At 35.6% G+C, this 27,920-nt stretch overlaps 2 protein-coding genes across 4 annotated transcripts; both read right to left on the minus strand.

The window, feature by feature from the left end:
* Positions 1-14,716, minus strand: cdk10 (cyclin dependent kinase 10). Its single transcript, XM_059334628.1, has 13 exons — positions 14,579-14,716; positions 11,980-12,052; positions 11,802-11,873; positions 11,428-11,530; positions 11,139-11,220; positions 7,874-7,941; positions 7,194-7,246; positions 5,588-5,657; positions 5,281-5,340; positions 4,646-4,769; positions 4,403-4,542; positions 877-929; positions 1-783 (listed from the first exon to the last, which is right to left on the minus strand). The coding sequence occupies exons 1-13, from the start codon at positions 14,666-14,668 to the stop codon at positions 689-691; spliced, it is 1,083 nt and encodes a 360-aa protein (XP_059190611.1). The 5' UTR covers positions 14,669-14,716; the 3' UTR covers positions 1-688.
* A 6,607-nt stretch (positions 14,717-21,323) lies between these two features.
* On the minus strand, positions 21,324-26,772 carry LOC131973698 (charged multivesicular body protein 4b-like). Of its 3 annotated transcripts, none has more exons than XM_059335760.1 (6): positions 26,665-26,772; positions 26,386-26,583; positions 22,924-23,002; positions 22,490-22,607; positions 22,061-22,187; positions 21,324-21,481 (listed from the first exon to the last, which is right to left on the minus strand). In XM_059335760.1, exons 1-6 carry the CDS (start codon positions 26,720-26,722, stop codon positions 21,393-21,395), a joined length of 669 nt encoding a protein of 222 aa, XP_059191743.1. In that variant the 5' UTR covers positions 26,723-26,772; the 3' UTR covers positions 21,324-21,392. The 3 variants fall into 3 exon arrangements, with proteins under 3 accessions (XP_059191743.1, XP_059191742.1, XP_059191744.1); XM_059335759.1 differs by having other exon boundaries at positions 21,325-21,481; positions 22,906-23,002; positions 26,665-26,737; XM_059335761.1 differs by having other exon boundaries at positions 21,347-21,481; positions 22,039-22,187; positions 22,906-23,002; positions 26,665-26,737.
* Positions 26,773-27,920: the final 1,148 nt, after the last annotated feature.

The raw sequence follows: 27,920 nt of genomic DNA on the forward strand, positions 1-27,920 counted from the left end.
TCATCTAACTCTCCAAGAAAGTGATCAAGTATTTTCCCCAAAATGTCTAATTATTTTGTTAACTACTAGCAATAAGCGAGCAGATTCAGGGGTTCAGTACAAGGACACTTTGACACAATGATTCTACTTCAGTTTTTGCAAGTTTTGCAGCTTTGAAAAAAACTCCTAAAAGAGGCCGTCGTGCAGACCCAGTGGAACTGTGGGCAGAGCTCCAGCAATCTGGTTCAGTTTCTTCTTGTCATGCCATCATTTTGATATTAGAATTGCAGCTAATCACAGCGTAGCACAGTCATGATAGAACATCTAAAATATGAGAAATGCTAGACACAAAGGGCAAAATGCCTCAGCATATTTGTCAAGGCAACTTTGTCTTCATTACTTTCACTTCATTTAGTGTGTAGACCTTGGCAGCAATATGAATGTTAAAAAATAAACAGAATAGATTTCTACTGAACCTATAAACAGTGTATACACGGTGCTGCAAACAACCGGATCTACAATAAAGAATGTGCGTCACTCAATCTCTGTGGCAGTACACTGAACACTGCAGAGTTCTGTGCTATCAATTCCACAGTAGAATCTCCTTGTGAGCAGATGTCCCATGCACGCAGTGTGAACAGACACCAGCGTCCATTTCTGAGCAACAGGCTGGTCTTTTGAGTCCAATGTCTCATCATTACAATCCTCATCACACTTTGCTCCGTTTCGAGTGGCTCTCTGCCGGAAGAGCGGCCCGCTTGTTGCGGTGGTGGGGGAAGGTCGGCATCAGGTCCGGTTCACAGGCTGCACGGAAGCAGAGAAACGAGATTAATGACTGGCAGGAGATCAAAGGGGGAGCCGTCACAGCTCATACATATCCAAAAGGTTTTCACTCACGTAGAGGTTTCTCTTTGAAGTAGGAACTTTCCAAACAATCTTTGGCTGTAGCTCTGAAACAGCAAAACAGACAATAATCAGTTATTGACAAAAAACTGCTGCTATCTAGTGAAACAGTTGTTATAAACAAGACTAGAAAACCTAGTATATGGCTGACCACGTTTGGTAGTGAAGGGACAATGAAGCTTCGTGAACCATTTGCTTTATTTACGGAGCCCACTAGATGGCACTCTTTGTTTAACAAAGAGCTGAAAACTCACTCAATTACCATTGCTGAAAGCTTTTTAATGCCAAGACCGCCATCTCGTGGGGACAAAAAATAAAGCAAATGGTTCACAAAGCTTCATTGTCCCTTCACTAGTGTTTGGCCAATGTTATTTTGAGATTATGTGTTCAATGTGTTACAGACATAGTTAATGATAGAGTCTATGATGTGAATACTTTGGATACCAGTAGTTAGTCTGCTTTTGCACATTTAAGAAATAACAGTAATAATATGCTTAATGATATAATAAAAGCCACGTCTGTCACTCATGCGTCTCATGGATCAAATAAGATTCCATTCAATTAAATGTATTAATCCACTAGAGGTGGGGGAAAAATCGATACAGCATAGTATCATGATATTTTGCGTGGCAATATTGTATCAATTCATGTCCGCCAAGTATCGATATTCAGCGTTCCGACGACCATCAGTATTTTCGCCGTTTTTGTTTTTGCCGGAGGCCGTAGCAAGCTCACTTTTAGGAATATACTGGAGATACTGGTATCATATGAAACTAGAAGATCTAAGGAATCTAAAGGTCAGGATATTGTGTCGGTAAGTTGACAAAATAATGCTGCAAAGTTAGGCTGTTTTTATGTTTCATTAAAAAAAATTAAGAGCAGTGAAGCTTAAAGTTGAGGAAAGTTTGATAAAATGCTGCAGTTGTTGTCGTCCATACATGTTTGATATCAGTTCAGTTCAGTTTGACTGAATACTTTGTTGTAGAATTTCCCCTTATTTGACAAAACAATTCTTGATTGAATTGAATTTAGTGGACATAAAATTAAACAGTTAAAACGCAATTTATTGTATCGCAATACTCACCATATTGCAAAATGCTTAAAATCGCAATAACATCGTATCGTGTGGTTTCGTTTCATGTTTCCCCCTCACTCACTGCAGTCGACGGGGATATAAAATTGATCAATCAATAGATACAAACATTGTTGATTTCTTCCCATGAAACCGACATGAAGCTCACAGACAGACCGGGACTCTTAATTAATCAGTTAAAATGTGGTTTACATTTAGCCTTAATGACAATATTAATTGCAATGCTGTAAATACAGATGTTACTTCAAATAAGCTTACTTTTTTTTTTTAATCGGGAAAAGTAACAATGTGCTGCTGAGATATTAATATTAACCATACCTTACTATAATAACTTTTAATTAACTTAGAGACTATGAACATGCTCCAGTTGCCCTGAATCAAAGTGTATTTACAGCTACAGTCTGACTGACTGAGATGAATTTGCCTCCCAGAAACTGTGTTTTGGTCAATGCAATTTTGTGATTTTTGTGGGCAATGTGTTCCAGGAATAGTAAATGGTAGAGTCTAGGATGTGAATATTTTCAATACATCAATTAAAATGCGCTCAATAAGTTCAAAACACATAAACAGCAGGATATTAGTGTGATTTAAACAGCTGTCGATTCACCATAATACATTAAACTGAACTTCAAAACAATAAATAACTGAACTTTGGTACCGTTTGTGTGTCTTTGTACATTAAGTTTCAAAAAGGCACATCTAACATGGTTGGTCGTATCAGTCTGAACTATTATCAGTCACAGGGAAGCGGTGGTCACGATCTTGATATCATCCTTGCGGTAACCATGGCAACACCACTGGCTAAAAGAGTAAAGCGGCTGCAGTTCCTTTATACTTTCGAAATAATGTTTCATTGTTACATGATGTGACAGTCCAAGGTTAAGGACTATCACGGCATTGGCAGGCTTTGTGAAAATGTTTTCTCCAGAATTAAAGAGGACTTTGAATGAATCCAGATTACTGAGGAGGTGATGAACTGACGAAGGCCAAAACTTCCCCCCTGAGCCACACTAGCTACAGACAGAAAAACGTTTTATATATGTTATTAACTGTGTAAGGATGTTAGAAAAACACATGATCATGTATGGTATTTATAGTGTATATTGTAATAATGAATATATTTAGGGATTTTTTTAACATACTATATAATATTATATTATAATATAAACAATATTGTATGAGATAAGTATAAGAGATGTAGAATAAATATATTGGCAATTAATGTATAACTCATTGTAAGATAAAGATTAGTATTAATATATTAGAATAAGTCTGAGTAAATGAATTACTGTATATTATTGTAAAGGCTTGCATTGATAAGGAAGCTGTGATTAAATAAGTTCTACTTCTTTCCACTTCTTTTTGAATAAGTATACTAAATTGTATCCTGTTTTTTTAATGCTTGAATGAGTTTTGCATGTATTTCTTTGTCTGTATGCAACTTGTTTTATGTATTGGTATTATTTCTCTGTCTTTTTATTACATATTAAAAATAACCTATTTAAGTATTTAAGTAATTACAATACATTTATTTTGCAGCGATAGTAACTAGTTATCCTCCTATCAAGTTATTTAAGTCTTGAGATTTTAATTTAAGTTTTATTTTCATATAAAAGTGTAGTAGAAATATTTTACCATTTTACCCAAAATTTTCATCATTCTAATAGTGCAGCCACCTTATTTTTCTCCTTCTGTTATGTTCTAGATAGTCTTTTCTAGATTGTTTTTTTTCCTAAAGTTGATTTAGTTTTAAAACAGGTTTAACTATTCTTACTGCACAAGTGTTTTTGGCACAGAAGGGTTTTGCATGATGTACAACAAGTACTGTTATCTGTGGACTTAAAGCACATTTTACTGGGGCAAACATCTTGACATTTCATCATCGATAAAGTGATTACTAACCCTCAAAGGTGTTACTACCAGTGGTGGAATGCCACTAAGTACATTTAAGTACTGTACTTAAGTACAATGTTGAGGTACTTGGTCTCAAATATTTCACTCAGGTCGAGATTTAACATAAAACATTTTCTTTTTTTTTTAAATTAAACCTCATTCATGTAGTTTAAATTAGCCCTACCTTGAGACAATTAGACAACTGCTTACATAATACATCAATAATAATATTGTAAAATCCAATAATATACATTTAGAGTATATATAACAATCTGAGTGGGTCCATTCTGCATAAAGAGTACTTTTACAGTACTGCTGATACTTTAAGTACATTTTACTGCTGATACTTTAATACTTTTACTTCAGTAAGTTTTGAATGCAGGACTTTTACTTGTAGTGGAGTAATTTCACAGAGTGGTATTAGTGCTTTTACTTAAGTAAGGGATCTGAATACTTCTTTGTACCACTGGTTACTACAAAAGTCATAGGAAAAGAGGTGTGTGTGTGTGTGTGTGTGTGTGTGTGTGTGTGTACCTGCGCTGTGGGTTGTACATGAAGAGCAGGTTGAGCAGTCTGTGTCCAGCATCAGACAGCCAGGTGAATTTATTCTTCAGGTTGTTGTACGGCTGCTTCCTCAGACTGTACTGACCAATGAGAGGCAGCTGAGAAAAACCCTGGGACACACACAAACACACACATTTAATTAGGCATATTGCTTTCCAGACACCACAGATATTGGAACTTATGCTGAAGACAAATTAAGAGCTGAAGTCTTACTGGCCAGATGTTTTCATTGGGTGTTCCTAGCAGCTGAACAATCAGGTCGACCTGCTGGATCTCAGAGGTTCCAGGCAGCAGAGGTTTGTGAGCCAGCAGCTCAGCCAGGATACAGCCTACAGCCCTGCAAAAAACAAAAAAAACATCATCAGAGTGCCACTACCCTAGTTAAAATAGTAATAATAATAATAATCTCAGACGTGTCACTGACTTCAATAAAGTGTCAATCCTGATTCTTTTAGATCTTAGCTCAGCATTTGACCACACTATTTTAATCAATAATCTTGAAAGATGGGTTGGTCTCTCTGACAGTACTTTAAAACGGTCTGGATCCTATATAACTGGTAGAAAATTATTTGTTAGTCTGGGTGATCATGAATCTGTGAAGCATGATCTGCCGTTTGGCATTCCACAAGGAAGCTGCCTTGGTCCCTTGCTTTTTTCTTTGTATATATACACAAAGAAAATAATAAGCATATACAGTCATGGAAAAAAAGTCATTTTTTTAAGGAGTACATCGAATATTAAGACTTCACAAGGGATAAATGCAGTTACTGAAATTATAATTCTCTTCTTAAAAAAAAAAAAAGATTTTCCTTCCTAGTAAGAGGTCCCTTATGTTCCAAGAGTCTCACCACATGTCCAGAGCTGTAGTCTGGGTCTTGGTCCCTAGGAGGAGCTCTGGAGCTCTGTACCTGCAAACAGAAGAACATATCGTGATAGAGCGCAGGCCATCCCGAGGTAATGCAGCTAATGAAGGAGGATTACTGAGACGGATTAAAAGGAGGAGTTTCCACTGAGGCTGCACAAGCACTGCGTAAGCACCACGAGGGTTATCCGGAGGACACAACACCCTTATCCACACATATACTTCAACAGCATTAGGCTAAAGTGTTATTCATGTTAAACATGGCTGAGGGGTCCAGTAGGCTAGACACTCACCACAGTGTGACCACTCTAGGCGTCATGGGTCGCTGAGGGATGCCGTACATCCTGGCCAACCCAAAATCAGCTGAGAAACAAAGACAGATCCATGAAAATTCTACAATTACCAATCATTTATATGCTCTACTGTACATGCAGTAGGGTTGTTTTCATTATCAAGTAATCCGTTGATCATTAGTTGAGGGGGTCGTCCAAATTTCCCAGAGCGGGGATGATATTAGAATTTAAAATGACAACTTCTTTTGACTCCCACTCAAAGATATTCAAGTTACAAAGATGACAATACTGAGAAAGAAATGCTAACATTTGAGAAGCTGGAACCACAGAATATTCGGCATCTTTCCTTAATAAATGACAATTAATCAATCATGAAAATTGCTTATGATGATTTTTCTCTCAACTTACTAATGAATTAATCCACAAAAAGCAAGTGAACATTTTTATTTTTTACTTTAAATAGCAGGTCAACAAAAATAATCATAAAAAAGGTCCACTTCAATGTTGGCTCAGTCGATGGTCGACAGTTTATATTTAACTGAGCAAATCCAAAACAAAATCCAAATATAAAGAGAAAAATACACAAAAAATATATGACAGTGGCAGGTACAACATAATATGAGAAAAGAAAATAGAAGGCAAGAGACATATAATTGTAAAAAGTGACAATATATATTATGCTATTAAAAATAACTCGCTGGTTTTTCCAGTTTAAGCTCTTCAGACATGATGTTTCAAAGCACCTCAGGTTTAAGAAAAGCTGCTCGATCACCTGCACTTGAATAATGAGTATATCTTATATATTACATACATATAATATCTAGAGATTGACCAGCTCTTTAAGGCAATTACGTAAAAAAATCAAAGCACTGGCAGAGTATCCAGACAGGCTGTATTGTACAGAATTGTATAGAATGCATTGAAATTGTCCTCATTGGGAGCCAGGCAGTTCGGTTACTCTTGTTTTTGCAGTACAGGTGCATCTCAATACATTAGAATATCATGGAAAAGTCCATTTCCAGCAGTTCAAGTCAAATAGCCCCAACCAAGTATTGAGTGCATATAGATGGACATACTCTTCAGAGGCTAGCATTTACATATTAAACATACTTTTTTAAAATGTGTCTTTTGTAATATTAAAATATTTTGAGAAACTGATTTTTAGGTCTTCATTAAATGTAAGCCATAATCATAATTGGACAAAATTAAATAAATTAAGACATGAAATGTTTCATGCTGTGTGTAATGGATCTATATACTGTGTTATTTCCACTTTTTCAATTGAATTACTGACATAAATAAACGTTTCTATGATATTCTAATTTATTGAGATGCACTTGTATTTTTCTTCTGATGGTGACATTATAGCAACTGTCTATAGTTTCAAACTTTTTTTTTTTATACACTAATTTTACATATCAGAAAAAGCATATCAAAGTAAACAGTCAGAGATCCATATCAAACTGTAGGAACATAAAAAAAAATCTACGGCTGGTATTCTTAGAGAGAGAGGTCAAATGTCAGTGTTGGATATGTGGGTCAGTACAGGAACAATGTGATTATAGTGAGAGCTGCATAAGTAGTTTTAGTAAATGTGATGACTTACCAATCTTCACGCAGCCTTTGTCTGTCATCAGCAGATTAGACACCTTCAGGTCTCTGATAACGAGATTGAAGAGGATAATGAGCCAGCTCCACTTGTCATGTTGCAGTTGTAGAATTTAATGCAAAAACTGCCGTAAACCTTTTCAGTTACAGCTTTAACTCTCAAAACATCTGCATCAGCAGGTCTTCTGTCTCGCCTGATGTTTGAGCTCTCCTACAATTTATAGCTGTGATTAAAGACTCCCACTTAATGTCTTTACATCTCAGCGGTAGTAAAATAAGACAGAATTAAATATGTTGATGGACTGATTTCCATGTAAAGGACTTGGGAATTGCCTTTTTTGCTTTTTTCCTCTTAACTTGCTAGCTTGTTGGCTAGGTTGGTGACCTCGTATCTACCTCAACCTTCTTCCACATTAAACTTGATATGTGTTGATGTGTCTGTAGATTAGACATGTCAACAAGACAGTTATCTGATGACACAGTATTCTTATTTGGCTGACAATCTGAAAGTATACAAATAAATATTTATTATATTCCTGTCTTGCCACTGTTCTTGGTTTGGATCACTACATGGGGTGAAACAGCTTCTTTTTTTTTAACCATCTTTCCTTAGAATACTGAGTACAGACAAAACTGGAGTATTAGTAATTGGGTTTCCAGTAAGTGTCTGGGACTGACCTGTGTATAATGAAGTTGTGGTGGAGATACTCCAAGCCTCGGAGCAACTGAAGGACAATACACTTTACCTGAAAAAGGGCAGGAGTAAAGAAATATTATAATGTAGACACACACAAAAAAAAAAGACAAGCAAAGGAGTCATGTAGACAAAACGAATGATGTATAGCTGAAAGGGGGCATTCTCAGCCAGACACAGATGACAAAAACAACATTCATGGCTGGTACTAGTGACATAAAACAGGGACAAAGAGTTTGACTTGACTACACTACACTGTGAACTCATTGTTTATATTTCTATATTTATTTTATGTCTATTATCTTTGTACAAAAACACTTTCTGCTGCTACAGTTCTGTGCAATATAAATATTCTATTTTTACAGTTATATATTTATAATTTATTTATGTGACATTCCAGAGTACAATCACTGTAAGCCAATGCAACAGATTTTCGTTCAATGTGCATATAACTGAATGACAATAAAGTCAGTCTAAGTCAGAGAAATGTTGTTAAGGTGGCTGATAAGAATGCTCCCATCAGAAAATAAGTGAGAAACCATCAGAACTAGATCAGTGGTTCTCAACCCCCCAAGGAAAATTCAGGGGGACACCTGATGGTTATGAAGAAGATATAAATAATAATAATTTAGATGAGGGAATGGTTTTACTTTACTGTGTGATTTTGGTAGCATACATGTGTTGTATTCAGTGCTTAGGTATCACAAACAAAGCATAATTTATTTACATTTACTAATCAGGACATTCACAATAATCAATGTCTGTATCTTGAGCTGCTGTGATGACTACATTTCCCCACTGTGGGATAAATAAAGTCTTATCTTAATCACTCAAAATAACCAATCTGATCATTTGGATTGGATGGGGAATTTTTACCCTCGGTTGTATTTCTATCTGTTATCTAGTTTATAGGAGGTGTTTGCCCCAAAGCCTGGAAGGTTGTAAAAAAGTTCTAACTGTACTTTAGTCAGTGGAGTAGTGTTTTGATCAGGCATTTTTTGTGAACACACTTGACTCAGAATTCCTACATGATTATAAAGAGGGACCTTCTACTAACGGTGGTCCAGTGATACAGATGAGAACAGATCATTTTATCGTTGCACTTTATTTGAAATACTTTGAATGAAATCTGCTGCTTATGGTTTAAATATTTCTGTCCTTGATTGGATAAGAACTTACGCTTGATCAGCAATAAGTCTCTTGAGGTTACATAGATAAATAAGCTTCAAAAATGGTAGATGGGGTATCTGTTATTACAGTATCAGCCATCAAACAGGGCAGGTGAGTAGGGGTCACAATACTGTAGAGACCAATATTGTGAATTAGGAATCTACAACAAAAGGGTGTTAATAAATAGCTAAATAGGTTCTTGTAAACAATCTGTAATTTAAACAAACATATATGGATGTTTAGATGAAGTGAAGTTATTATTATTGCTCTGTTCTGTTCTTTTAATCAATTTAACCCTCCTATTATGTTTTTTTTCTCAGCAATAATGTTCATGGGTCAATTTGACCCGGGGCATGTTTAATTATATAAATGTGTCAGAAACAAAAAAATCCCAATAAACATTTTTTTAAATTTCATTATTAACATTACTAACTATTTCAATCAATATTTAATGCAATGGTGTTCTTAACCTCTCACAGATGGTTCAATGAGGATAATTCACTCATTTTTCATAAAAAGTGCACCTTAAAACTTTTTTTTATGTACATTAGAAATATCTACATATAAAATACAACAGTTTAACATGACATTGATTTTTATTTATTTTTTATTTTACAATTTTTTAAATTTGTTTTTTTTATGAAAAATACTTTTAACTTTTTTTTTTTTTTTTTTTAAACTTTGAAATGGGTCAATTTGAACCGCAACATAACAGGAGAGTCAAGTTGTTCTAATTATTTTATTATGGTTTTAATATGGTGTTTGTGATTTTGATGTAATTTTATTTTTTCGTGCAATGTTAATGTTGTAACTTTATGTCTGGTGTATGAAGTCTAAGTGCAAACATTGCTGACAACCGCCGTGTTTTATTTGAATATACATGCCAAGGTGATCCAAATAAACAATAAAACCGTACTCATGAACCCTCAGCAAAGATCAGCCCTAGGTGTGAGTGACACTAAATGTGGACAGTTAACCACAGAGTTTGTTTTCATCTCAGATGGTTTAAAATGTCAGATGTTTAGAGGCCAGAAAAGGTGGAAATGTGCAGAATTTTGCAGGAGGAAAGCACAGAATTAAAGAAAGGTCAGAAAATAATAAACAATTCTGCATTGCAGAAATCTATATTTATGTATTTCCTTAGCTTTTTTTAATCTTGTGACCCCTCAGGTTGATCCTGGCACTGCTTGAGGATGCTCCTAAACCCAAGTTTGGAAACCACAGACTGAAAGGGTTGAGCTAGCCAAAAGTGTTTTTGTTGCCATACAGTGCAACATTATCTACTTTTAGTCAACAAGAACATCTGTTGTACATGGTTATTGGGGACGCATGAGAAACCTTATTATATAAGAGTGGTGGTAGCCTGATAATGACTATGTAAATACAATCAGTGATACTAGTACAAACAAATGAAGACAAAATACATACATTCAAATGAGGTGGGGGAAAAAAATCAATACAGCACAGTAACGCGATATCTTGCGTGTCAGTACTATATCGATTCACGGCTGCCGAGTATCGATATTCAGTTTTCCGGTGGGCCGTCAGCATTTTTGTTTTTTCCGGAGGCCATAGCTCACTTTTTGGAATATACTGGAGATACTAGTATCATATCAAATAGGCCCCATGTGCGTCAGGATATAGTGTTGGGAAGTTGTCAAAATAACGCTGCAAAGTTAGGTTAGGTTTTTTGTGTTTCGGTCAAGTGACCTCTGACGTCATGCTATCTAAATAAAAATAGGTTCTCTGGGTTCCCACAAGTTGATTCTCATTGTGGAGAAATAAAAAAACTGAAGTGAGATGAATAGACTGAGAATTTTCTCTTATTTGACAAAACAATTCTTGATTGAATTAAATTTTGTGGACACAAAATGCAGTTAAACAGTTAAATCGCAATATATTGTATCGCAATACTCATATCACAAACTGCTTAAAATCACAATAATATCGTATCGTGACTCAAGTAAAAAAACAGTATCGTATCGTGGGGGCACTGGGGATTCACACTTCGAACATTCAATATAGTTAGAAATCAGTAGATGCTAAAACGTTAGACTTAGGAGCTGCACTCTGTCCTACCTGAGCCTCAGAGAACGGTGTCTGCATGTTTTCTAGCAGACTGGCCAGATCCTGTTCACAGTAACTCATCACCAGAAACAGACTGAACAAGAAACACACAGAGTGACAGAAAAAAATAGAAAAGATTATATGTTAACAGACAGCAGTAAAACAGGTTGTGGTGAATAAGGTTAAAAAACCAACATGCCAGATTAAGAAAATTTACATTGCAACCAGCTGTTACCGTACATTATTATATTCTATAATATTATTGCTGAGAACCCAGTGATGTGCATTATGCATGTTCTACCTCTCCAATTGACTGCCAACAACCACTTCTTTCAGCTCCACTATGTTGGGATGTCTCAGCCTCAGCAGCAGGGTGATCTCTCTGAGGCTACTGATGGGGATCCCTGCCAGAGAAAGAGCAGGACATTAGCAGGTTCAACAACTTTTACAGCTTATTTTAACAAGCAACCTCCATAAACAATAAGAAAAACAAGAGTTAAGGTATGTTGGGCACTATGAAACAAAACTAATTAAACACACAGATTAAAATAATGAATATATTGTAATTGTTTGTGAAGGTGAGGCAGAAGGATGACAATACAGATTAGCTGGTATGTCCAACGGAGCATCTCAAAACACCTACACATGCTCTCTGCATTAGGGCATTGGTCTTACCATCTTTCTCTTTGTCCATCCGGACCTTCTTCAGTGCTACAATCTCATCTGACTTGGTGTCCCGGGCTCGGTCTATTTTGAGAACAAGCGCAGTTAATCCACTGAGCAGTTAAAATGCTCTGCTATTTTAAATTTTCCCAGACGAACCAGTCAATAGTGTCCAACATTATTGACTTACACACGATGCCGTAGGTTCCTTCTCCTATGCGATTCAGTTTCTCAAACTCTCTGACACTTCTGCAGCTCCCAAACTGAAAAAGAGAAAATACAAAGAGATGACACAGAGATTCTCTTTACATCAGTGAACTTCATGTGTTATGCTTGTCTTCAGTAGTGGTTTAGAAGAATTTACAATCAGTGCTTTTTGAATAATGCCACACAGCAATAACAATAAATTGGTCAAAATGATGAATACATTGCACTATTGTTCAGGATAGCCACATGTGAAATGTTTTATGTCCTCAGAACTACTGTTCTGTTAAGTGTACAGTTAGTGAAGTCCAAGTGACATGACGAACAACAAGATACAGTCATGGAAAAAAATATTAGACCATTGTTTTCTTCAGTTTCTTGGTACAACTAAAGGTACATTTGTTTGGACAAATATAATGATAAAAACTAAAATAGCTCATAAGAGTTTTATTTAAGAGCTGATATCTAGCCATGGTTTTCTTGATAATAACCAAAATCATCAAGAAAACCATGGAAAATGGCTGGATATCAGCTCTTAAATTAGTCTCTTATGAGCTATTTTTGTTGTTATCATTATATTTTTTCCAAACAAATGTACCTTTAGCTGTACCAGGCATTAAATAAACAAGAAAGCAAGGAGAAAACAAGGGTGATCTAATAATTTTTTTCATGACTGTATCAAAATAGTGAATAAATAGGCACTTTAAGGCCACTAAGGAAGAATTTGGCAGGACGTAAATGGAAAAAAACTTAGCCCCAATGCATATAAGAGAACCAATCTGGGACGGATAGTGTCACAGGGTTGGGATTATTACTCCAGCCTTAAAAAAGGATAACCTGAATGAAGAAAGGACACACTGAAGGCTCAACAAGGAACCGCTTGATGACGTAAAGGCCTGGGTGCTTTAACAAGCAGGCTAATGTGTTGGTGGAAAGCAGTAATGAGATTGAATGCTCAGTGAGACAATGACTTAGAGTTGACATAGCAAAGGCGCATCCCTGACGATTTACTTTTCCAGTGTGTGCACCCGTAAACGAATGTAGTTTATTATTTAATTTTACGAATAGAATGCCAAACTCATCTCGGGGTCCAAGATAGGTACCTATAAAAAGGCCTTTTGGCTGCAAGTAAGAAATCTATTACAGGGAAATGGCTGCAGGTAAACCCGCCAACAAAGGATGATTGGATTGCAATAATTAACAAAATAAACTGTATGGAGAGATTGAACTTCTTATTAAGGCTGCAATCTGACCAATATATGAAAGTCTGGCGGAAATGGACTACACAAAGTATGTAATGTAACCTGTTTTAATTGGAAATCACTCATGTACTACGTTATGTGTTGTTTTTTTCTCTTAGTGGGGCGGCATAGCTCAATATATGATTACAATTATTAATTTTGTGATAAAAGCACCAAATTTGGCAGATGTGTTGATGATAATATTGGGAACAAAACCGGATATTGGGCCATCACAAATTCAGACCCTAGTTGCTGTGGCAGCCATTTTTAAAAATGGCTACCAGCAGTTGGTTAAACATTCCTTTACCATTGGACCCATTGTACCATTGTTATTATATCTATGCACTTTACTTTGCATGTTTACAGACACCCCCATTCAATTTAAAGCATTTCCAATTTGAGTATGAAAGGGACGTTGGAACTTTTGCTGTGAACCTCAGAGCCTACATTTTAAAGTGAAATGCATCACTCTGGTGCACTTTGAGAGCAATATTAAGAGGATCAATTATCTAATAAATAGCCTAGCCAGTACACACCTGCTGAAGGTATGACAAGGACGACGAATGAAAATGATGTATTTATATCATTTATCTGCCTGAACAAAAAATTGATAGTCTACTATATTGCTTACAAACAAAGGTGACGAAATCAAACTTTGCACAAGATTTTTCAGCAACTGAGCCAGCAATTGTATTGCCTATTTGATAGGACCTCTAACGTCACTTTAACGTTACGGTCACTGACTTACGACAGATCATTTTTGAAAATGGTGCCCATGGTCATCAGAATGCGAATATGCGATGGCCCAATGTCCAGTATTTTACTAAATATATTAAGATATATATGTACCAAATTTGGCGCTTTTATCACAAAATGAACAATAGTTAGCTATGCTGCCCCACTATCTGGGTGTTTTGTCTCTTCGATTTTTCTTTCTACACTATGATATGGCCTATGTTACCAACGTCTTTGTACTATTGCCCTTCTGTCTTGTTTTAACCTGAGATTCATAAATAAAAAGAAAGTTACAATAAAAAATAGAATGCCAAACTCCATTTAAAAATCATCAATTTTAATAACTGCCTTACTTATGGTTGAATACTGGCGCGACAGCCACTTCAACACGAGATTAGTCCATCTTTGGCAGCTTTTCAACTACAGTGATATTAACTATGGACGCTAATATGAGCCGAACTTCTGACTAGGCCGCCTTGAGTTGAAATATGTGTCATTTGCATCTATAAGTTATGTATAATTGCTGATGAGGAGGGCATCATTAAACTATCAAGAGTCCTGAACGAAGTTTGGCAACACTTCGTTCACACATGAAGCGAATTCTCTTACCCTATCTTTTTGAGGCACTGTGAATGTTTTATTGTTCTTGATAGACTTAAGCTTTATAGGGTCCGGTTCGTCCTCTCTTAGGGTGTCCATTCTTTCACTGAGAAGACGGCAATATTGTCCCTTATGGCTTTTATTCGACAAGCTGCGGCTCGCTTCCGTGGACGGACGGCGTCAATGTGTTTTGTTTCAGTTTGGACAACTGAGTACTTTCCCGGAGTTTGAGCAGGTCGGAGCACCATTCCCTCTGTGGTTCTGTAATTACATGGTATTCGTGATGACCATTTAGAATGCTTTTTGGAATACGTAATTCAACAAATAAACAGAATTAAATGAATAAACATCTCCACAGGAATAGCATTGGACAGACTAGTACAATTTCTAGCCTACGTCATCAATGGCTCAAATCAACCATAGATTTCAAAATAAAATATACTGTTTAAAACAAAACATAAAATCAACATTGAGGGAAAGAATATTACTTATTTTGAATACAAAGAAAATAAACTATCTATTATTGTCAACCTCTATATTTTTTTAGGGAGACCAAAAACCTGTCACAACAGTTATAACTAGAACTTTCATTTTACATGTAAGATTACAAAGTCTGTCACACCAAAGTTTTCTTTTTGCTTTTCTTCTCCCCCCCCCCCTTTTGACCCTTATACCATCATACGCAATTATAATGGTACTATGTTACCATTGCACAATGTGAACTGGTATGACTAAATTCCTTGTTTCTATTGCAACTTTCAATAAAGTTGAAAATATATATATTTCCAAATAAAAGGATATATTAGAGAAAATAGGAATGGAGCTGGATGTGCAGTTTAACAGAAAACTTATTACTACAAGAACTGGAGCTGGTAGTTAGGAGCAAGAAAGACAGCTGAACGATAATTACCTTTTATAAGTCATGCAAAAAAAAGCTACAGGAAGAGAAACTGGAAAGGATACTGGAACACTAGAGAAGTTACATTGTCTGGTGTGGAGATTTAAATGCTTACAGCACAGTATGTGGTGAGCAGGAGGACATAAATAGAGGAATCTTAGAGGAGGTAATGGATGAAAAATAATTGGATTGTTTGAAAGATGTGTCTGGCACAAGAATTAATCTGATGGAGGGTACAGAATCAGCAATAGATCTAACTTTGGTATAACAGTCTTTGGCAGAAAAACAAGGTGGGAAGTTTCCAAAGGGAGCACTAAAGGGAGTGGTTTCTGTCTATTATTCACTGAAACTTCATATAGGAACAGAAAGGGAAGTAGAAATGGGTGAGAAAGAATGAAGATGGAAATTTGAAGAAGCAAAATGGAACAAGTATAGGGTAATAACTGAAGGGAAATTAAGGGAGGTTAACATAAACCAGACTATTGATTATGCCAATAGAGAATAACCAGTATAATTCTAGAAGTAGGCATTTATAGTCCTGATTAAAACACACCATTAGCAGAAAATAAAAGGAAACAAGCAGTTACTGTGACTCACTGGGCAGAACTTCGTCATTAAATCAAGTGTAGGGTATGATTAAGAAGATGTCTGGCAATAGGAAAGACTATGGATATGCTGTAATGTTAGATGAAGAAAAATTGATAATAGAAACTAGGGAAAAAATGATTTTTTGCAAGGTCCTTTGTTAGTAGAGGGGAACGAACTGGCAGACAAAAATGAAAAACATGCAACTAAGAGTCTAAAAGTAGATATCGAATATCGATATATGATATATATCCCAATATTTTTATCACAAAGTGAGACCAAATGTTCAGTCAAAGTCACAGCCAAATATGTCACAAAAATGTTACAAAAGAAATAAATATGACAAAACCTAGTAAGGGCAGCTTTTATATATAAACATTTTTTTTTAAATTATATCGATATATGCTATATGGTCTACTTCATTATCACATTTAAAAATATATCAATATATTTTTTATATCGATATATCGCCCAGCCCTATCATTGTGGCATTTTGCATAGTAAAAACTTTTAAGTAAAATGTACCTGCTTTACCTTCATTATGTCCATTAAAATTGCTTCTTAAAGCATTACTTTTTTTCTGCTTTCTCTGTTCTTACCAGGATTTAACTTACATTTTACCTTCTGTGGGAAGATGTGTTCCATTATTTTGTTGCCACTAGTTTCTTCCCCACGACAAAGGGTACGGAAGAAGGCCTCCGCTCTTTGAGGGCATCAGCTATTGTCACAGTGGACGGTGTGGCGTGGAGGTCTTCCCGTGACGGAGCTGTGACGATGATGGCAGGTGGACGTGGACCGGAGATGGTTGACTCTGAATCTGATTGAGTGTTGGCTTGTGATGTGGGGGGGCTCTCTGCTATCTGGACTCTCTCTGTGGCCGGTATTACTGGTGGAAAATACACACTGACAGTATTATATTTACCTTCTACAGCAATTTTATGGTAAAGGTGAATGAACTCAGAGATTGACATACATTGTTAAAGGTAAACAGGAGGAGTTTGCTTGGATTTGGGAATCATTTATGTCATTCCTGACCAATGAAACGGATAACATTGACTGAACAACAGGTTATGAAATGATCCTGCCTTTTATTTTATTTTATTATTTTATTTATTTTGCTTCACTTTAGTCTTATTTATTTCATTTTAGTACTTATTTTCCATTAGTTTGATGTTTGTTTTCCATTTTATTTACCCACTTTCTTTGTCTGTGTGAATGAATGTATGTTCGAGGGGATATAAATGAAAATGTTTGTACATTCGACATAAAGTTTGATATGCACTTGAAACTTCAATAAAAAATATTGTTAAAAAAAAAAAAAAAAAAAAGGTGAATGAACTCATGACAGGTGCTCTTTACCTTTACCCCGTCTTCTCAGGTACCTATTTTAGTTCCTCACAGTAAGTGTAAACACCGGACTGTCATTGCCCTGAGACAAACCTGCAGGCTGGAAGACTTCCAAAAGTGTGTGCGTGCTTGTGTTTGTGTGTGTACATGCTTAAGTATGTGGTCCCAGTGTTTCTGTTGCGACTGAAGAGCAACAGCACCTTTTAAATTGGATTGTGCTAATTTCTTAAGGGTGTTAGGGCTGTGTCTGCATCATATCAGCATTTACTATCATTAACAATGGTAAACAGCGATTAGGTGTCTAAAATACTTTTTGTTCAACTGCTCTGATTAAAAGGCACTCTCATGGGCAGCTCGGACAGACAACATTGGGAACCAACTGACTTGACCCCTTAGAAACTAGCCCCCCTCCCCAGAGTCTGGGAGCTGTTCGTCTTTGGGGATCAGAACCGTAATAAGCAAGTCCCCTACAATAACAAAACAAAAAAGGGATTCATATTCAAAGGAAACAATAACCAGGGCAACCCTGCAGGACTGATCCTACTTGCCACTCTGAGCCCCCTGAACATGCCCCATGTGTGCCTTGCCACCAGTGGACAGGACTATTATTATTAATACATTATATATAATATATAATATATTAATATTAATATTTTTGTAATCAGTAGTAGAATTGGTGGTATCCCCCCTTGTTTTTTGTTTTGTTTTGGTTTTTTGCTCTTACTTTTTAATTATTTCATTGAATCTTTCATTTCTCTCACTCTCTTTTTCAACTCAAATTAAGATTATTATTATTGTTCTTATTATACAACAACAACAACCCTAGTTTCTTGAGGAACTTTTGGTTATTGTTTTGTCTTTTTTGTTTGTCTTGCAGTAATAAAAAAATAATGATAATAAAACAAAAAAAAGACATTCATTTTTTTACTCTGCTAGACACAAGTACAACTTGGTAAATGAGGGAGCTGAGAAACTGAAAAGTTTAACATAATCATGTGTTTCGATGTGTGTAGCTGTTTTGTTGGCATGGTTGTTACTGAAGCTGATCAGTAGTGGTCAGTGCTAGATATTACAATATTACATTTCAAATTAATTGAATTTACTTGATGTTAATGCTTGTAAACCTGAACTGGGGTAGCTCCTGCTTTGCTATTGAACATATCTACTTTTATACAAGCTTCATAAGTTATCAGGCTGCTTGTTCAGTAGACACAGTCTGTGTACAGATACACATTACCTCACCTGCTCTTCAGGTCAAACACAGATTACTGTCAAGGATCCTGGTTACAATTTAATTCATTGCTTAAGCAGCAACCCTGGCAGCTCAGTCCATGAACTTGAGAGGATAGCCAGTTCAAGTCCTCACACAAACCAAGTGGTAGTTAAACTTTTTGAGCTGCATATGCATTTGTGTGTGCACATAACATAAATAATACATATGTTATGATTATTACATACATCCTGTTTATATCAGAGGACTGCCAATATGACAACAATATCATTGGTATGTTTAATTTTCTTTCTACTGAGGTTGTTTGTGTATTTCATTCTTACCTGGATATTCGTGTTGGCTTGCTCCAGACCCCATTAGGCTTCAGTCAGCTGTTGTACAGTCCTTACATGTCCACACACATGGTGCTAACATTTTGACTAGTCTTTGCTTCAGCACGTTTAGAGTGTGCTATGACTGAGGCTGCTGCTCTCCCTCTCGCTCTCCCTGTCTCTGCCACTCCCTCCCTGATTCCGTCACCATGTCTGGACGGCAGACTCTAATCCTGTGTAGTTGCTCACAGCAGTAATAGGACTGGATACAAAGGGCAAATTGGGATAACTTGTTCTTCTCATGTTTTATTCTTTTTAAAAAAAACTGTATGTGTTGCTACCAGGTGGCATTTCAGAGGTAGCTAGATTATTACCGACAAACAATAATTGATTATTTATACTGATTATATTACTTTTTTGTCTCAAAGTTGGGACACTGTGTAAAACACACAATCATGGAAAAAAATATTAGACCACCTTTTTTCTTTAATTTCTTGTTCATTTTAATGCCTGGTACAACTAAAGGTACATTTGTTTGGACAAATATAATGATAACAACAGAATTAGCAAAAAGAGTTTAGAGAAGAGTTAAGAGCTGATATCTAGACATTTTCCATGGTTTTCTTGATAATGAAAATCATTATCAAGTTGTATTTTTCCTGTTTGACAATTGAATTTCGCAATTATGTATAAATTCTAATTTTTACTGTTTTTAAACTAAGTTTGAACTCAAGAGTTTTTCAAATTGTGTAATTTGGCCTCATTTGTTACTTTTCAGTAACCAACTGAATTGCATCAGGATTTTTGTGACTAAATGTCATGAAATCTAACCAGCTGGATCGATATTTCAAACCGTATGTGGCATTCATTCAGGCAGTGTGAGGCCTTAATATTGCTTCTTTTTGCTGCCTCTTTCGACAGTCTGTGTGTCTTTTGTACAGTGCTGGTCCAAAGTAGAACAAAATGTTATGTGAAAACCATGAGAAATGGGTAGATATCAGCTTTTAAATTAAACTCTTATGAGCTATTTTTGTTGTTATCATTATATTTGCCCAAACAATTGTACCTTTAGTTGTACCAGACATTCAAATCAACAAGAAATTCAAGAAAACACGGGTGGTCTAATAATTTTTTTCATTACTGTAAATAAAACAGGGTGCAATAATTTGATAATCCTTTTTAATATATTTTAAATTGAAAACAGGACAAGGACATTATTATTATTAATGTTTATCTTGTCAACTTGATTTTTGGAAATATATGCTTATTCTGGATTTGATTGTGGAACGCTCAAAAACAAACAAACTGACCTGTTTGGGACATTCCACAGGTAAACAGATTAATTGGTAACAGGTGATGGTATCATGACTGGACATTAAAGGGGCAACCTCCAAAGGCTTAGCTGTTAATCAAATGAGGCCGAGGTGAGGCTTACCACTCTGTAAAAAGCTGTGTGGGTAAATAATCAGTTAGTCAGTAAACAGTTTTAGAACACAAAGAATCCAGAAATCTCACCACCTACAGTCCATGACATCACATGAATATTACAAGATTCAGAAAATCTTTGAGAGAAATCTCTGCATGTAAGAGGCAGCACTGCAGGAATCAATATGATTGCTTGAAAGACGTTACTAGACAGACATTGCTTCGGGACAATTTGGAAAACTGTTGTCACAGTTCATCACTGCATCTGAACATTAAATAGATTGTCTTTTACATGATTGCATCTTCTTTTTTTTACGTATTCGACAATGTCCCAACTTTTTTAGAATCAGGGTTGTAGTATTTTACTATCGAGAAGTTTTCTCAGTTCTTAAAAGCTTATTGCATGCAGTGGTAGAATGTAACTAAGTACATTTAATCAAGTTCTGTATTTAAGTGCAATTTTGAGGTACTTGCACTTTACTTGAGCATTTCCACTTTATGCAACTTTATACTTCTACTCCACTTCATTTAGCTGACAGCTTTAGATACTTTTCAGGTCAGGATTTAACATTAAAAAATTATCAATTTAAACGTATTAAGCATTTTTATCATATAACAATATATTAAGTAGTTAAAATGAGCCCTGTCTTAGCAATATAATGCTGCTTATATAAATTAATCAATAATGATTATACAATAATATATTTAAAATATATAACAATCTGAGTAGGAACATTCTGCATTATGACTACTTTTACCTTTAATTCTTTAAGTACATTTTGATGCTGATACTTTCATGCTTTTACTTGTACAGCATCTTTAAAATGTCCTAATTATAGTGAATATAGTGCAATAATACTATATCACAATATAAAAACTTTAGTTTCTGTAATACCCTGTGCATAGCATTAAATGCTTTCACTGACTGTGGAGAAGACAAAAGTCCACGCAAACACTGATGAACACTCACATTTTATTTCTTCTCATTTATTCCATCCTTTCCTTCTTTTGTTTTTAACTGCCACGTTATGGATGTTGGTGTGTCTGTGATGGTTCAATCGCCCAGCGCCGCAGATACTCTAAACCATCTTCAATCTCATCTTCCTCTGTATTGGCTTTGGGGGGAAAAAAACAAAAAAAACTCTGATCAGTTTGCATGAATTGCTAGCCAGCTACACCTTGTGTTGTACCGTGACATGTTTAGCTGTTATCATCAGATTTCCAGATCCTTTTAAATAGGGTTGTCACGATACTTAAATTTTCAACTCGATACCGATACTCAGGAAAATATTTGATACTCAATACCATTTTCGATACCACAAGGATAAAAAAAAAAAAAAATTTAACAGAAATATCTTTATTTACAAGAAAAATGCAACATGTAAAAATTAACAGAACCACAGGTTAAATATTTTTAGGAGTGCAAAAAGAAACTGCAACTATGATAACAAGCTTCAGATACTCAATACTTTTGAAAATGAGTATTGTATCCGGATAAAACGTTTTAGTATCGATACTTTTGGCAACCGTAGTTTTAAAGAACATGTGAAGTTGCCGACTGCTGCATTAGCGCTAACAACTTGCCATCTGCTGTCAACTGGCTGCAAGTTGGATCTATTGTTTGCAAAGTCCTCTGCCCTACCAACTAAGCTAATCAACTATATTTTTGTACCTGATCTTCAGAAGGTTCTTACCAGGTTGGGGAGCTGATGCAGTGGATGACAATTTGGGACAAGGGACTCTGTCCTCTGTCACATCTGCCTCAAAGAGACTCTCATCCAGATTATTTTCCAGCCTCTCAAGCTCTGTCAGCAGCTCATCCTGAGGAAAGCACACACAATTATCAGCCAGCTCGTATTGCCATAGACTTATATATTTATAGAGAAAAGGTCGCCACACTCTGGGCAGACTGAACATGTGATATGTGGGTATGACTGAATTGATTCTTGTGTTATCAAGAAGTTATTTGATATTGATCATGATATAACAAATGACACGTGTCAGAAACAAATACAAAAAAATGTGGGGAAAAAAAAGATTATTCAGTTCAATTAAACAAATCCGTGTCGGAAATCCCAAAGTCACACTAATAAAAATCACTGAAGAAATTTCCATCATTTTACCTCATCAAACTCCACTCCAAAGCCCACACAAGTGTGGAGGGAGTCTGACATGTCCTGAGTCAGATCATGCTCCTCTGTGATGTCCTTGATCAGGTCATTCATCTTGTTGACAACATCTCTGAAATAGTCAGCACAAAGTTACTATAAGTGACATTAGGTTATACACAAAGACATTTGCTGTGAGCTGAACCAAAATTATTGGTATCATACTTTTCATTATCTATCATACTATTATTATTTTGGATTCAGAATACAACATTATAACCTATGCCTATAATCTTATCTATTAACTATAAAAAAACTGTCAACATTTTGTGTGAGCCCTTGTTTTCATTCTGCTACATGATGATGTCTGACGCTATTCATACATGTCATTAATTAAAAATGACCTCAAATGCCTATGTTTTTTTCCTCACATGTGTTCATGAGCAGACCTCATGGACTTAACAGCACAGTCAATGTACTTGAGATGTTTCTCGTACCACTTCTTTCTTCTCAGCGCCTGCAGAGCCCCTGAGAGGAGAGCAAGAAATGTTCTTAACAAGTAAGACGGAACAAGGAAAAACAGAATCATGGGGAATTTCAAACAAAACAGCAGTGCCACAGTCTTCACACAGGCTGCTATATCAGACACAACTTTCTAACCTATGGACACACTCATTTCTGTCACTAAAGCGTTATTATGAATTAATGATTGCTCGGTTACACTAATATTTACAGTAAGGCATCCTTGCGAGTTATTGCGGACCCATGAACTGGCACTTGTATTGAATGCAGTTGTTATAAATGTTTAGGATTGGATGATATAATGATATACATAGACAGTAAGATGACTGTATATTTGTCAACGTTCAGACATATTATATCTACAGTCTCTGTTTTTCTTATAGACCACTTAACACGATGCAAATCAGGACAAGGACTTATTCCTGACAATTTTAAATCAGTACTTTCTCATTAATGCGATATGAGTATCTTGATTTATAAGGTTCAGAAGTTAAATTTATGTATTCATATATATAATTGAAATTACAGTGGTCTTATCTTTCTCAATAAAGGCGGTGGGGCGGGGGATACAGAATGTTATCGCGATATTTTGCGTGGCAATATTGTATACGTACAGGTAAGAGTCCCAATACTTTGTTTATGGTACACCAATAAAAAAAATGCTTTTTAAGTTAACTAGATGGTGCTAAGTTGAGATAGTTTTTTTAATTTGGTCTACGTAGACTGCAATATAAACAATACATTTTATCTGGTGCTTACATTATGTCTATGAGTCATTTCATTTACTTTCATGTGTGAATTAAGCAGTAGTGGATAAAGTGTTCAGGTCCTCACTGATATATTCTAAATATATATTACATTATCTGTATGATGCTTTTACGTAAGCAGTGTTTTAATTTTGTAAAGACAGGGCTCATTCATTACTTAATATAATATTATATAATTTAATTAATAAAAAAAAAGTCTAATCACTTTAAATTGATCATATATGTTATGTTAAATCTCGACCTGTAATGTAACTCAAGCTGGCATCTAAATGTAGAGGAGTAAAAAGTACAACATTTGCCTAAAAATGTAGTGGAGTAGAAGTATAAAGTTACATGAAATGGAAATATTCAAGTAAAGTACAAGTACCTCAAAATTGTACTTAAGTACAGTACTTGAGTACATCAGTTATATAGCTATAACTGTTAGTTACATTAAACCACTGGTATTAGGCTAGGGTAATTTAAATTCAGGAGCTTTTAATGTTAGGCTACACTGAAGGCAAATCGTAAATCGTCACACTGTTAAAATAATCGCCTAACTCATTTTTTGTCAAAATTGTTTTTTTGCCGCTGCAGCAGACCCGGGTTCGAATCTGGCCTGAGGTCCCTTTGCTGCATGTCTTCCCCTCTGTCTCCCCGTTTCTATCTGTCTCTATCCAATAAAGCAATAAAATGCCAAAAAAATAATCGTAAAAAAAAAATAAAATGTTTTTTTGCCTAAATCATCTCCTCAAGATGCCTGCCTCCTATGGTAAAATCGCCTACATCCTCAGTTGATCAGATCATGTGATTTTTACCCCTTTAAGATCATCACTTCTTTGACTATTTGCCACATTCATAAACTACGCACAAAAAGTAAGGCAATTTGTGTTTGGTAGATTATTTTGTTGTTGTAACAATGCTTTTTGGCAATAAATTTTATACCGTTGGAAAGACTGAAGTCTCCCCTTTTAAATGGTACCACATTTGTAAGGAACATCCATTTGTGGGATTAGCAGCAGAGCTGAGTATGTAGGTTGCACCAAAGAAAAATGTGCCAAATCTTCTCTGCCAATAAAAGAATGCTACTTTGCCATTGACTCTTGTTTGGTGTTTGGTGGATTGGATGATTGAAGTTTGAAGAAACAAGACATATTGGCAATTTAACAATTTATTGATTTAACGAACATGAGCCTCAGTAGCATGTGGAATAACCATATACAGCCACAACAGCCTGGCACCTCCTCCTCATGCTGGTCAACAGCCTGGCACCTCCTCCTCATGCTGGTCACACGCTGCTGTGGGATGGCCTCCCATTCTTCAACCAGCATCTGTCGTAAGTCAGCTAACCTGGTTGTGTTGGTCACTCTAGCACCAACAGCACGCCCAGAATGTGGAGATATAGGATTGCCACTGGTTGCAGAATCTCATCTCGATATCTCTCTGCATTGAGATTGCCTCCATTGATGACGAGCCTCGTTTTTCCAGTGAGGGAGATATCGCCCCACACCATCACACTGCCTCCACCAGTGTGATGGTGGAACAGACACCAACTGTACTGACTGGACTGACTACTCACTGTAGCATGGCCCATTCTCACAGGTGCTGCCAATCAAGTTTCTGATTGGCATAACCTGGGAGTACCAAAAGCTCAAAATAAGAGTCAATAGCAACAACAAAATAATGAGAAGATTTGGCACATTTTTCTTGGGCACAGCCTACACACTCAGCTCTGCTGCTTATCCCACAAAAGGATGTTCCTTACAAATGTGGTACCATTTAAAAGGGGAGACTTCAGGCTTTCCAACGGTATAAGATTTATTGCCAAAAAGCATTGTTACAACAACAAAATAATCTACCCAACACAAATTGCCTTACTTTTTGTGTGTAGTTTAGATATCAGATAAGAACCCAGCAAAGAAGAGCTAGAGGGAGATTGTTTAGTTATCAGTTTAGTTTATCAGTGTTTTATTGTTGACACTAATATTGGTAACACTTTACTCTAAGGTGTCTACATAAGAGTGACATGAGCGTGTCATAAACATGACATGGGATGTGTCATGAACATTAATGACACTTTGAAGTAACATTAATGCTCATGATACTTGTCATGTCATGTTTCTGACAGGCTTGTGTGACTCTTATGTAGACACCTTCAAAATATAGTGTTGCCATATCTTGCTTAAGTCACAAAGGCATGTTCAAAAAGTAATTTATTTATCTTAAGTTATGTTACACACAGTGTTATTACTTTGCCAATAGCCATCCTTTGTTACATCCTTTTTGAGTGAAATGATCAATAAATGTTATATGTTACAGTTTAGTTTTTTGTGTTTCCTGCAAAACTTGAAAAAATGAGTTAAGCGATTATTTTAACAGGGTGACGAAATGTTAATGATAATTGCTAATTAACAAACCAAAATAACTGCTAATGAATTTGGGTTATCTTAAAATGGCCTGGGTTGGTCAACTCGCCTTTAGTTAGCTTAGCTGTTGTGCTAGCTTGATAACTAGCATTGACGCTTTTACACTTCACCTTACCTTACACTGATAATTACCTCCCCTGGCTAATTAACTAATTGGATGCATTCATGTTTATTTAAGGCACTATAAACAGCACTTAATACTTAAGTTAAATCTTACCTCTTCTGTTCTTTCTGCTGTTTGTCTTGGCAAACAGAAGTTCATCATCAATCTTTTTCTTCAGAAATTCTCTCTTCTTCATCAGCATCTCCTCTCTCTCTGGAAGTTTCTCAATTTCCTCTTGTTGGCAGGGCGTCTTTCTCACCTTTTCTCCTCCACTAAATAGCTTTCCAAACAGAGCCATTGCTGAGAGCCTGGCTATGACACAAAATGACAAGGTCAGGTCAGGACCCTGGCCTTGAAATTAATAATTGTGCGGCTTATGGCTATCGCTGTTACCTTGGATACCATTTTCAAAATAAAACACGCGTATTCTGTACGTATGACTCTGGATCATTATTATTATTCAAAGCTGACTATATAATATCTAGTAAAAACACTATTGTTGTATTTCCTCGCTTCTGTTTGAGCAGAGTGTGGCAATGCATGCCTGGCTCAGGAAAGTGTGTTTTTATGAACGACTCTAACATTTATTATAAATATTTCTTATAATATTGCATTATTGAAATGTTCTAAGTCGTCACCCTGTTAAAATAATCGCCTAACTAATTTTTTCAAGTTTTGCAGGAAAAACAAAAAACTACAACAAAAGTGTAACATGTGACATTTATTGATAATTTCACTCAAAAAGGATGTAACAAAGGATGGCTATTGGTATAGTAATATCACTGTGCGTAAATTATGTAACTTAAGAGAAATAAATGACTTAGGCAATTTTTTGAACATGCCTTTGTGACTTAACCCTATAAAGCCAAATGTATCATATTTGATTCACACGTTTTTGAGACCTCTACATCATCAGGTATTAATGACGACTAATTTGAAAATTTGTCGATTGTCATTTTTTTGCATTTCATACATTATGCCTTAAATGTAGCAACATAAAGTATTTTTCTTATTAAGGTAAACTAAGTAAAGGTTTAACTGGCATTATTAGGTTTATTTAGAGTAAAATTGAGAAATCTCTCCAACAATTCAAAGAAATACATCATTTATTTTTTTGCTGTGTATTTTTAGATGGCAATCTACTGGTTCCACTGGTGGATCCATCACTGCTGCATGAAAAATTAATATCAGTAGATGTTTGATGGTGTATTATATGGAGAAAAAAATATTTTGTATGTTTAAGAAAAATGTTAAAATGAAAATCAAAGTTTTAATTGGTTAAAAATATTAGGTTTTATATGTGTTTGTTAGTTCAAGAAAAACAAACTGTGAGAAACAAATTGTACAAAAAGACCTGATGTATCAAATATGATACAAATTAGAATTCATACATGCAAAATCATATATATATATATATATATATATATATATATATATATATTTTAATTTGTCAGCAGGTTCAATAAACACTCCAGTTTAAAAAAAAAAATGAATTTTCTGGCAATTGTTTCATGGTTCAGGCTTTATAGGGTTAAGCAAGATATGGCAACACTTTATTTTGAAGGTGTCTACATAAGAGTCACACAAGTCTGTCAGAAACATGACATGACAAGTATCATGGACATTAATGTTACTTCAAAGTGTCATTA

The sequence above is a fragment of the Centropristis striata genome, chromosome 6, assembly GCF_030273125.1.
Source record: "Centropristis striata isolate RG_2023a ecotype Rhode Island chromosome 6, C.striata_1.0, whole genome shotgun sequence".
Classification (NCBI taxonomy): domain Eukaryota; kingdom Metazoa; phylum Chordata; class Actinopteri; order Perciformes; family Serranidae; genus Centropristis; species Centropristis striata.